Source organism: Numenius arquata, chromosome 1 (genome assembly GCF_964106895.1).
Source record: "Numenius arquata chromosome 1, bNumArq3.hap1.1, whole genome shotgun sequence".
NCBI lineage: Eukaryota > Metazoa > Chordata > Aves > Charadriiformes > Scolopacidae > Numenius > Numenius arquata.
The window spans coordinates 115578800-115592371 of record NC_133576.1 but is presented as its reverse complement, the minus strand read 5'-3'; the positions used below and the strand labels follow the sequence as shown (position 1 = coordinate 115592371).

Genomic DNA, 13572 nt, shown 5'->3' with positions numbered 1-13572 from the left:
TACAATTCCTTTGTTTTCAAATATAAGTAGAGAAATGTATGTGTTTTCTGCATTATCTGTGCAGATACTATGTAAGCTGGAAACCCTTACTAAACTTCGTTAAAATTGCAGTCCTTTAACAGTTTGACAAATGAAAATAAATCCACAACTCGGATGGTTAAAGCTTCATAGATCATTAGCCTAACTAAATCATAAGTCTTGAAAACAAATTAATTCTTGCGCATAGTGATTACCTTGAATCAAAATTGGTTTGTCATACCGGCTGCATTGCTCTCCCAACCCCATAAAATTGCAAGGCATCTTGCATTTGTTCTGTGATTGATTTTTCTTTACAACTTAAATCAGATGTGTTATTTTAAAGGATGATGAATTATGAAACCGAGGGACAAACCTGACAGATAAAATATTTACCATTTTGTATGTTGGGATGTTTGTAAAGAAAGAAAAAAAAAAAAACCTGACTTTTATAACGTAGCCTGGAATCAAGTTAGTGATGAAGGTTAGTAGCTCTCCCCAAATAAATGCTGGGGAGAAAGACATAAAGGAAATTAAATTCACTGTTCTAGATAATAATTTCTTTCCTTTGTCATGGCAATTTATAGTAGTATTTGGACCTTGTTTTATTATACAGTAATTCCCCTTTTTCCAATTTCATTAATAATTCTTTCTTTTCAGTTTCCGTACTAGCAAAGGTGTTGGGTATTCTGCTCATTTTGTTGGCAACTGCTTAATAGTTACATCATTGAAGTCAAAAGGCAAAGGTTTCCAGCACTGTGTGAAGTATGACTTTCAGCCACGCAAGGTAAGAAAAGTGCTATTCACTATAGAGAATAACAATGAAAATGTGACAAAGTGCTTTTCGGAAGAAGTGCTAAAATCCCTTTAGTGCCACAGTGTTACGAATAGTCTATAATTTCTTATTTATAAATAACTTTTCTGATGCTCATGCAAAGTTTTATGTCAGTTACAGACTAGAATCAATTAAAGAAAAATGTAATAATTTATAAAATAACATTTCTGTAAAATCAACTTGTTTTTAAAAAAACTGCTTAGCTTCAGATAGAGAAGAATTTTCAGTATTGGTAAAATGATTTTCATTTCTTTTTAAGAGGTCATCATTTTATTCCTGAGCATTCTATACTTGGTAACTTTGGTGCCAATGCCTGGAACAATTTTGCTGGTAATGCTAGAGTTTCCTTATCTGTTAGTGGGAGATATAAGGCTCTGAACTTTCTTCTATGTCAGTGGTGTTTTGGGATTTCTCATTTTTCATAGTAAATCTTGATTATTTCTCTAGATCATATTAGTGTTCATTTCTACTGTATGCCTAGTGGTCCTAGGAGAACAATGATTCTGCTGGCTTTAATATTTCAGTTAGTTGACTGAAGCATTGACTTTTCTGAACAGTGAGCATTATGTGTTTGTCATTGATAACAGCCTCATATATATTTTGCTCCTTTCTTTTTTTATGGCCTTAGAAATTGTATATTAAATTTCAGTGCTTGTTTTGTTTTGAGAAACCAGTCTCTTAGGGAGGGAATGCCATTGTTCACTCATCAGCTTTATGTTCTACTATTTGTCTTGGTATGTATTTGTGATTCAAAATCTCTGATTCTAATTCTGTCATGCAACTTGGAGGTTATTTGTGTTATTTTAAAATATAGTAATGTCTTTTTCTAGCATATTACGCAGGGATGTTTAAAGCCTTATAAACACATACCTGCTGAGTGTATTGAAATGAATCAATTCTGTTTTGCAAATTTTATTTAATTTTATAGCCAGAAAAGTGTTTTGATGACAGTTCAGTTTTCTTTGTAAGTAGCATGTCTGATGCTACTGATAAATGCTCAACCTAGGAACAAATGGAATTGTCAACTTTTGGATTATGTTATTGATAAACAAGATTTTGGGACCTAGCTGATCATTTTTTTTACTTGTTGATGAAGAAGCAATCTTTCATATTTAAGCAAGATACTCTTTTCATAATATTTATTATGAATAACTAGTTTCTTTGATGCCATCCCTGGAAAACTTTAGCTCTTGCTATTCTACTTAAAATAGTTAATTCTGAAATACTAGTACATGTATATCTCACTACATGAATATCAGTTTCAAATCATAATCTGCTGAATTATGTCCAAATATAATTTCAATGCCAGTTTTATATTTCTCAAAGATCATGCTTCATACACTTTGAATCATATGTCAGATTTAGAAAGTATTTGAAATGAATCTTCTAGAATATTTTTGCAAGTGGTTTCATGGGTTTCGTATAATACTTTTTTTTTTTTTTTATTTATAACTTGTGTATACGTGTATGTGGGAAGGTACATAATGCATAATGAAGGAAAGAAAATTTGTCAAATACAATTCCTGGCTCTAACAAGTTAGAACATACCCTGTTTAACATGTAGATTCACTTTCTTCATGTTATTTAGTATTACATTGGTCCCCCTGTGCAAGCGTTGAATGTATAGCTATGTATTCAAAAAATGTGTGCCCGTTTACAAAGCAGATTACTGTTTCCGTGCTAACTTGAGAAGTGTGACTTCTGTCATAAGGTATACTATTTTCTAGCTGTTTGCTTCCAGACATAGACATTTCAGCAATAGCTTTTGCTAGAAGCATCATCCTCATTAATCTTCTGAATAATATTTTTTTTTAAATTTTTTTGAATCACAGTAAAATTATATATTCAAGCCACCTGGTCAAAAACTTTGTGCAGGCAGATCCGAAAGATACTATATTCATGTGATGATCTTCCCACTGTTAACTATGTCATATGATGTCATTGACAGAATAATATGTAAGCTTAATTTAAAACTTTAAGATGTGTTGAGTGGTAAATTTAGTTTTAATTAGTGTATTTTAACATTAGAACAGCAAGTATTTATAAAAATACATGGAGAAATTTGGTCATAATATCCCCAGATGGAAAAGGTGGGTGTAGTGTAATAGATTGACCTCTCAACAGAGCTAAATTAGTTTTGGTAGTGTTGTGTTTAATGTGCCTATACTGCTTTTTGGGACTCCAAAGTGAAATTTTTGTTTATTAGTAACTCTCAGTGATTTTCACTCCCTTTACTTCCAGCCTCAGCATCAATCCTTGCATAAATATGAACAGGAAAGCACTATAATGGAGAGCAAACAGCTTTTTTTTTTTTTGGTGTTTCTAATCCTGAACACCTTTACTAATTGTAGTATAGACTGAAGTAAGTTCCCTATTTTGGAAACACATAGTGTGAGATGCCTCATCTCTCTGACTGTACTGTGCTATGGAGTCGCAATATAACTTACTCAGTAATGAGTGATTTAAGCTTGAAGGATTTCAGCAGTAAAAAAACCTGACGGGCTGCTATCTGAAGTCTCTTTGAGTACTACCTAAGGAAGCTCTTGTTATAGCAGAGATGCATGGTCTTGATGCATTTTTGAGCAAATGATATAGAGAAGGAGACTGTAGGATGAACTTAAAAGAAAATTGTATTACTGACTTAGAAATTTATTCTCTTTTTTTTTTTAAAGGGGGACTTTTTTAACTAAAAGTTGAAGAAAAAATGTGTATGAAATTATACAACTTCTTTTGGTTTGTTGTGTAGTAGTAAAATCCTGAAATCCGTGTTCTCAGATACAAAGCAGGAGAGAAATTAACAAAATACCTGTATAACATCAGCAAAGAACATTCACATAAATGAGACATAGATAATAGGAAATTATGAGATATAAATATATGCTTGCTTCTAGATATCTAAAAAATAAAAGAGAAACTGGAATGTCTATTTTAAATGAGGTTATTGACATAAGAGAAGCATTAGAAGCTTTGTTGACTTGACTGTCAGTGGGCACTTACTTCAAGTTGTACTTATTTTTACGAGTGACAGTGGGGTAGGTCTTGCCAATAGAGCAGTGATGCCCTGTGTTAAAGACTTAGCCTAATGAGATAAATAAGTTTGTTGTAACAATAAATAACAGAATTTCTGTCCACTGAAAATCAGTAACTAAGTAGGTAAACCACACTGTTCAGATAAAATTCTTAGCCACATGATAAGGAGGGTTATAACATCTGTGATGAGCTGAAGAAGATCAAAAATAAAGAAAAGAGGAGGAGCAGTTAAAAGAAGGAGATGTTTGATAGTGCTAGTGAAATTGCTTTATTGCAAAGATACGAAAAGCTAAGAGCTAGTATACCATTAATCCAAAAAATCCAATAGAAAGTTTGAAAGCTTCTCACAGTGTAATTGAGCACAGATTAATAGCAGAATAGAGATCAATGTAAGTAAGAAGGAGTTGTTCAGAAAGTGGAAGTTGTATCAAAATGAAGAATACTTAGAAAAGTATAAGTTATAGCAAATTATATGTAAAATAATAAGACAATTCAGGTGAGGTTCCCAGTCCATAGGGGCAATTAGATGACTAAGGCTTAATAGGAGCCCTTGAAGAATATAGTATCATAACAAAAAAGCTAAATGAATTAATTGCATCATTGTTTACTACAAGATGAGTCAATGGGGATGAGTCAGAGGAAGTGTCTCAAATTGAAATATCAGTAGAAGAGGTATAGAAATCAATATAAAAGATAGTAATTAATTGCCAGGACCTTACAGTAAGTACCCCCAAGTTCCAAAGAAATTTGAATATAGAGTTTCCCAAACTTTTAATTGTGGTGTATAATCTATTTTGTCAAACGAATTGGTGGGGGAAAATTATACCAATTTTAGAGAAAGGCTTTGCTGATATTTAGAATGACATATTATCATGCCTGATTTCTTAACCATCAAAATGGGATAGAAGCTGGAAAAATGGAAAGGAAGCATTAGAAAACATGTAGATAAACATATTGGTGACAAAACAATGCAATATTACACTAGAAGTCTTGTTCTCCACTTCTGTTGAATTACTTGAAGGATGCTTACTGTGCGTAAAAACAGGTTTGTGAACCAGTTGACACATGCTGTATGGATTCCCTAAGAACTTTAGGCATTATACTCCTCTGAAAGCCCTGAAGTAATTGTACTATCATGTGATAGAAGAATTTATATTTGTTAAAATATAGGGATGGAATGATATGAATCAAGTGAGCAAGCAGGAATCTCAGAAAGACCTCTATCTTCCTGTCGATGAGAATGCATTAAGGACTTAACTCAATGGAGTTTGTTATCCTCTATTTTAGGAACTAGCTTTGAAACCCTATGTTACGCATTTTATCTGGATTGATACTAGTGACAAATATGACACAAAGAGTAAACCATTTTTTAATACTTGAGTACTTCTCTGGCTAAAAAGAAATTACAGTTTAAAATGTAAATTTATTTAATTCAAGTGCAGGAGGCAAAAGAGCAAATTTTTTACTGGATAAGTTATGATAACAAGCTGGGATAGACTCTGTGCATGCACACGTGTGTACATGAGTATTCAAGTAAAGAAAAGCTCGGTGTTTTTTGCAGAGCTTGCCTTGTGGGTCAAAGTAAGAGACATAGGTAGTGCTCTGACGTAGCAGCAGCGCTAGAGATTCAAAAAAGTTGCATGGAAGAACTTGAACTAAAAGAAGCTGCATGTGCATGAATTTTGGTTAACGTGGGGAAAAAATGAGGTTATAAAAAGTAGATTATATAATTTTCTTCAAGTTTGACATGGACACCAGAGCTCTCCCAAGATGGCATCGCCCATTTTAGTTTCTTATAGGCTCTGTGGACAGCACTTCAACAACAATGATGAATTGTGTATTTCCAAATGACTGAGTCATCTGTTAAGCTTAAGCTACAGAGGAGGACAGTCTTACAAATTGGTATGTTGTCAGAAATGCTCTTAAAGTGCTGTGAAAGAAAAATCACAGATAGAAGATAAATGGATAAAACTTGTGGTTTATGGTTGTGAGCTGATTTCTGCTACAAAAATATCAGAACTGGAAATATGAGTAAATAGTTATAAAATGTACAACTTTGAATAGCGGTTTTGCAAAGAACATCTGCGGTTGAGATGAAAGTATTTAAAATCATCATCACTTAGTGAAGATTATTGATAAATTAACCTTTGAAGGAAAGAGGATAAGGGAACTTTTCTTCCAAGAGATTTATGTTAGGTGCTGTGGAAGCTTTGGAAAAGAAGTGTTGTTAAGTCATGCGGTTTGCACTTAATTTCTGATTAGCGTAGTCACCAGTTAAGCTTCTAGACTTTGGGTTATAAATATTTTCACAGAATCACTGAATTGTAGAGGTTGGAAGGGACCTTCAGAGATCATCTCATCCAACCCCTCTGCCAAAGCAGAATTTTGTTGACTTTATGATGGATGTTCCTTTCTGAAATAGAGTCTGCTGACAAAATGAGGAAGAGCATTTGTTTATTGAGTTTTGGGTTTGTTATTTTTTTGGGGGGAGGGGAGGTGTCCTACAAAAAAATACTTGTTCATTGTTGCTTGGAAAAAAAAATTAGACTGTTCACACCGAACTTCCAAAGCCAAAGCTGTAGAAGTACGTCTTTAATCTAGTATTACCCAATAAATCTGTTTACTTGGGTAGACAAGAAGTGAGATACTCTGACATACTGCTGTATGATTAATAGGGTTTTTTCCCTCCTTCTGTTAACTGTAGGCTTTGGGGGGGAATGACAATATATTTTTAAAGACCTGGAAACAGATGCGGAAAAATATGTGCATTCTAATATATATAGAGATAGTTATGTAATAAAATACAGCTTAATTAGAGGACTACAGCAACAATTATTGTCAAAATATATTTTGCTGCGTGCTTTTTTTATTTGTAATTCTGTGCTCTGTCTGATTTCAAAATCCATGTGAAAACTTTTTGCTTTTATTTTCTCTGATACAGAGAGGCAGATTTTTGTATTAGTAGGTTCTGTATCTCCTTGCCCCAGCTCAGGGAGAGAGTCACCAAATGACTTATTAAAATAATGCCCTGAGGGATGGAGAAGTTCTCTGCTTTGAAAAAAGAGACTTAGCTGAACATAAAAATCAAAAGATAATAATTGAAAAAGATACCAAGAAAGGGAAGACTAGTAAATTGTAAATTGATATTCCAAATTATTTAAGTATGAAATGGTGTTTTCAAGGTAGATGAGCTGACTTTTTTACAGAATCAATGATTGGAAAGGGACGTGTTGAGACAGTCTAGTTTCACCCCCTGTTCAAAGAAGGGACACCTAGATCAGGTTGCTCTGGATGTTGTCGAGTCAGGTTTTGAATGTTTCCAAGCAAGGAGACTCCACAGTTTCTCTGAGTAACCTGTGCTAGTGTTTGACCGTCCTTACTCCTTACCTCCTTGCTCTTCTTACGTATGTTTAAACAGAGTTTCCTGTATTTCAATTTGTGCCCATTGCCACTTGTCCCGTCACTGGATACTAGTGAGAAGTCTCTGGCTCCATCTTCCTTATCCCCTGCCCATTAAGTATTTGTACATATGGATAAGATCCCCCTGAGCCTTCTCCAGGCTAAACAGACACATATCTCAGTCTCTCCTCATGTGTCAGAGGCTTCAGTCACTTAATCATCTTTGTGGCCCTTTCTGGACTTTCTTCATTATGTCCATTTCCACCTGGTTTTTGTATATATTTTGAAATAACACAGAAACCCATTATAGTTAAATATGAGTTGATTTGCGGATCTTAAAGATTAAATTTCCATTCCTAGTCTTTAATGAGTTTAAAGGTTTGATTTTAAAGGAAACTTAAGGTTTTCTTCTTCAACTTACTCATCGTGGACATAATGATTCCTGTTGAAAAAATTATTTGGAAGAGCACCATAGTTGCACTTGGAAGCCTTTTATTGTGATGCTTTCTCTGTTTGATTCATATAATTAAAAATGCATCATATAAAGTTGTTCAAAAATTGGTGGAATGGTAAAGAAGAGAGGAAGAAAATCATATGAAGCAATCAGGATAACATCCTAAAGTGGGCTGTAAAATATGCAGTTGTAAATTTTTTCCTTTCATTTAATAATTTCTGACAGAGCTATGATGAAAAGGCAGAGATAGGTGATATGAATTTGTAAAGGTAAGTACACATAGAATTGGATTTCCTATTATAACTCAGTTATGTTTTGTGTTACACCATATAGTTTTTTCTAATGTAATTACACTTTCAGGATTGGAAGCATATTCAACTTCTTAATTGTATACATGCATTTTTGGCTCTAATCCTATAAAAGGATGCAGGTAGGAACATTAAGGCACAGTTCTACTGACTGGACTCAAAGTTCCACTAATTTGAGTTTTAATTTTAGGAATTTGTAAAGATTCATGTTTGTATAACTTTACAAGACTGGTCACTTATTTTTAATGCCATTCATTAACTTTATGTTTTGTAGCACAAAAACTGTCACTGTATTCTGATTTTCCATGTCTTTCCAGTGGTACATGATAAGTATTGTACACATCTATAATCGATGGAGAAACAGTGAAATACGATGTTACGTGAATGGTCAGCTGGTATCCTATGGTGACATGGCCTGGCATGTTAACACAAACGATGTAAGATTTATTTTTTTTCTTTTCTCACAGCTTTTCATTTTAAAGTAAATTGAAGAGGAAAAAAAAGTACTATATTTGTTTGCTCTACATCTTCGCAAATTTTTTATCTTTTTAAACTTTCCTTTTAATCTATCTTCCTTAGTTATGTATTTAATAAAATTTAATATTATTGATTTTATATATTAATATTTTTTAGAATATTGTGGATTTTTTGGCTGTATTTTGCATAGCTATTTTAGTGAAATTTTCATACTTTTTTTTTTGAGAAACTGTTATAGCTGATATTTTTAATATGTGATTATATAGAGAGAACACTGATAACACTGGATTAATTCTTAGGTTTTTCTATGGGAAAATATGGTAGATTTATAGATTTTATAGTTTTAGCTTGAGAAAAGTCCTTAAGAAAAATTGATTCATTCTGCCAAATGACTATGCATACTGCCATTTTATGCAAAGGTACTCATTTTTTGTATCACACTAAGTTCCGTGTTGGATTCAAGAGGAGATATTTGTTAATGGTTAAAAGATTTCTAAGCTTTTTTGTGTTACTGAACATTAAATTTTAAGTAGGTTTTTTAATTGCAGTAGAACTGAGTAGCCTGAACTATGATCGGAGTCATATTGTTTTAAGCACTGTATAAGTATAGTAAGAGATCGTTTCTTCTATGCAGAGTTTACAGTTTTGAACCAACAAGATAGACAAAAAGTACAAGCTAGAAAGCAGAAGCATGGAGAAGTGTCAAGAGATTTATAGTATTAACAAAGACTGAAGTGTTACCTCTATCTCCTAGTAACAAGTATATTTTGTCTTTTATTATTTGACTTGAGACTAGTTAATAGGCAGTTGACCAATATTTAAAGTGCTGTGCTAAGTATTAAGATATTAATATTTAATTAATATTGTTAGCAAGTACAAATTAATTGCTACAAAATTTCATCCCTGAAATACTGAGCAATTTTCCTGGGTAGTAAACTTTTACAGAGAGATCGTCTCCTTTATTGGCCAACCAAACCAATTGAGAGAGAGTGAGAGACGAATAGTTGCATAGCATTAGGCAGCTCAGAGCAAAGACACAGTGATCTTGCATCTGCTTGCCCCTCAGGCAGAAACCAGTCATTTTTACCTGGAGAAGGTTGCATGTATACCTGTAAATACACATGTATCTGTTAATCGGACTGAGTTCAAATTAACAGTATATTCTTACAGGAAATGCATCCATTTTCTTTTTTTTCATATTTAAATTCTTTTACTGAAATCTATACAAGAAAAAAATTTTTTGTGCTTTCTTTTCATACTGTATTCTTTGGAGGGTTTGAGAGTATACACCTAATGATGCAGAAAATAGGCACTCTTTCTGCCCCAAAGTTTTGGATGGGGAAGGCAGAAAAAATTACTCTCTTGTGCTTTGCCTTCAGCTAAAGCTGTGCTAGATTTTTCATCAGCTTGCTACACTTTTGCTATTTCTTATTTATAATATAATTCTCACTTGTTTCTGACTGCCTGGATAGGATAAGGAAGCTCTTTTGTACTTAAGGAAATTAACTGTCTTTTGCTAAATTCTAGAGGCAAAGTTGGATTTGAAAGGGAGAGTTTAAATATTGCATGTTAATTAAAATAGGAAAGCTCTGCTTGCCAAAGCTTCTGATTATTGTTCTTTGTTTTCTTGGTTGCATTTCTACTTACAAGAAAAGACGAGCCTTTCAGGTTTTGCAGAGCATGGTTTCTCTTTGGTAATATAAACATTTTTGTGATAGGTGAGAATGTGATGATTGAAAAGCCAGCTGAGGTCTCAGAGGATCTGGGCCGAGTTTCTAGTTATATGGTGTTGGGATCTGTAATTCTTAATCATAAATGCTTAGCAGGAAGAGCTGCTCCTTCTATTCATGTTTTCTTCACAGTATTCCTTTCTATTTTCTCACGTAACAGGAGTAGAATATTTTCTTAAGGTGGGATTGGTTTCCCAAGCTTTAGATGTTTTGATGTAAGTCTTTTAAGTTCCTGCTAAGGTTTTACTTTGTCTGCTGGAGAACAGACTAAGTTATGAAAGACACTGGTTATCATTAGCTGTCTATTTTTTAATGAGAAAAATCTGTTATATCAGAAGTAGGAAATAGAATAGAAAGTAAGAGAAATTCAAGAAAGTATGAATGCAACAGTGTCTAAAAGGCATAAAAAGGGAAATAGCGGAGTGGTTATGTAGGCTCCCTAGCACTATTATACATTAGCTAGGAGGAGGAGCTCTTGTTTTAACTGCATTAGAACTTTCTTGTTTCATACAGAGGTTGAGTTGTTAAAAGTATTCCCTTGAAAAGTCTTGAGCAATTATCCAGTTGTTTAAGTGCTACCTTCATACCCTTCCACTTGGATATAACTTCAGTCTCCTGCAAGATGACCAGAAAATATCTTGCCATAATAGTCTTGGGGGAAAAGAAAAAACTCTGCAAGTTAGTCTTCTTTCTTTACATTATATGTTGTGCATAACTATTTATGTAGATTATACTGATCAATTTAACAGTACAGGTAGTGAAAATTGAGAAAGGAAGAGGAGTTGCATATTGGTGACTAAGTGCATCTTACTCTTTTCAGTCTTTTCTTATGCAAGAACATTGTAAGATACTTGAGAAGTAGTGTTTAAAACACTATATATAATGAAGACAAGATTTTTCAGTTGCTTACTGTGTCAAAGCTACCACTGGACAAAATGCATTATGATTAAATATTTTTTAGGTTAATAAAACATTCATTAGATTTGTATTATTGAGTTTAAGATTAAGGGTATGAGTTGAATTTATTTTTTTTCAGCATGGGTTTGTCTTGGTAGAGACTGAATTTATTTTAATTTATTTTTTTCCCAAATGGATCTTGTATTACAATTCTTTTATATTTTTATGACATGTTTTTCAATATCTGACATATCTCTTGTATCCAAAGAAGAACTGAATATCTCAGTCTGCAATTTTCATATGTACCCTGGAAGACACTGAATTAAAGCAGCAGATGACAGAAAGTGTGGAAGTTTAAAAAGAGGCTTTTTTCTTTTAAGGATTTTTTTTTCTTGTATTTCTTCTAATTCATTCTTATTTATACACAGCCATGAAGTCACTGTGTTTTTAACTGTTTCTGTAATATGGGCAGCAAGATATAGGATATTACATGAAGCAGTCTTTAAGGTTTCACACCTGTATTCTTCACAAATGTATGTTGTCTTAATAGCCATGTTTTCATCTAGGGATTTGCAAAATGTGTCATCTATGTAAAGCTCTAAATCACTCAAAACTTTGTCAAGATTTTTCATTTTATTGAGGGGACATCCATGTGTTAAAAAAGTTGCACAGTACTCAGCTGAGTGTTAGGGGGAAGATATGAGTGTGAATGACAAAGGGGAAGACACTGTAAACTTCTTTGTATAGCTGTTTCCATTGTGAATGCTGTTGATCCACTGTTTCCGTAGATCTGTTTTTGGCTCCAGCTTCATTATTACTGTCTAAGGATATATAAAAACCATAGCAATGCTGAGATTCATGGTGTTAGGGAGCTACACAAGATACACTAGCTAGTGGTAAATAACTCTGAATTTCACTGAATTTCACTGAATTTTTTTAGAGTTGGAAGGGACCGTCTAGATCATCTAGTCCAACTCCCCTGCTGAAGCAGGATTGCTTAGAGAATGCTACTCAGGACTGCATCCAGGCGGGTCTTGAAAATCTCCAAAGAAGGGGACTCCACAACCTCCCTGGGCAGCCTGTTCCAGGGCTCTGTCACCCTCACCGTGAAGAAATTCTTTCTCATATTCGAGTGGAACCTCCTATGTTCCACCTTGTGCCTGTTGCCCCTCGTCCTCTCACTGGGAACCACTGAAAAGAGAACTCATTGAGTTCATAGTCCAAGGAGTAAATATATCTAGAGATTATGACAAAAAGACGAAGTGAAATGCATGAAAGGGTATAACATATTCAAATGTGTGCAATTGCTAGCTGGTCAGTAGTCATCATCAGCTCTGTATGCCTTATGGAGTTAATTATTTATAAGAAATTGAATACACTTTGAGATGGAAGTTAAATTGGAAGAATTTGGCTATTACAGCTGTTAGATAAGGAATTTTCTCCAGTTATGGGAAGTAACGTGAGAGAAAGCATAATTCTCTTCAAGGTGTAGAATATGGGGATATTGAGGTTTGGTGGAAGATTTTTGTTCCGATAACTGGATGAAGATAAACTTGATGATGTTCCGACGTCTTTCATGGAATAATAATAATAAAAAGACAGAACTGGAAATTACTACAAGTTAACATACCTAGAATGTAATTATATGTAAAACTGAGAATCTGTTGAGAGCTACAATGGCTGTTGCACAATTAATGATAACTAGATGAATCCAGGAAAATACCCTTGCAATAGGCAGGAATGTATGTCTCAGAATTTGTAAGTATAAACTAAGAAAAGGGCTCATCAGTTGCTCAAATTCCTCAAGCGTTAAGATGTTCGGTTGCTCAACGTGAATTGACATCATATTTTCTGACAGGAACGGCACAAGTTTTGGTAAAGACTTTAATGAACTGATTGAAAATTGTTAGGAAGTTTCACCATTAGATTTACCAGTAGTCAGAGTGGTCTTACGGCCTATCTTCTGCACTGTGCATCCTGAATATGACCTTGTGAACCAATGCTGATGTAGTTTTTTTCAGAAGTTTTTTATTTTTGTCCAAAACAATTATAAAAAAAAAATAGAAAATCCAAGGGAAAAAATATTAGAAGAGGTTTTTTGGTCAAAAGGAGGATAAATCAGAGAGAAAATCCTGGGTACTTCTTACCTCGCCTCATTGCAAAGTTGAGCTCCAGATCTTTGACTTCCTTGTAACTCTTTAGACAGTGTCCCCTTTTTCTTGTTAATAGCTCATTCACCTATATCATCAGTTGCTGTAGCAGTTCACCATATTTGATTTCATTCTCTAGACTGACAAAAGTTGTTCTTAGGTTAAAACTGAGCAGGCAAGCAAGATGAAAAAGCAGGTTTCCTAATGCAGATTCTACTGGTTTGCTGATTCAGCTCAAAAAGTGAGGCCTGATTCTTGTTTCCATTCAATAAAGTAC

General features: G+C 33.8%; 1 protein-coding gene across 5 annotated transcripts in view; it reads left to right on the top strand.

Moving 5' to 3' along the window:
• Positions 1–13572, top strand: part of NBEA (neurobeachin) — a 512389-nt gene that overhangs the window by 106018 nt on the left and 392799 nt on the right. For all 5 annotated transcript variants that reach the window (XM_074151162.1, XM_074151191.1, XM_074151181.1 and 2 more), the window contains exons 6-7: positions 676–802; positions 8359–8478. In XM_074151162.1, coding sequence (XP_074007263.1) covers positions 676–802; positions 8359–8478 — 247 coding nt within the window. The remainder of the gene's footprint in view (positions 1–675; positions 803–8358; positions 8479–13572) is intronic.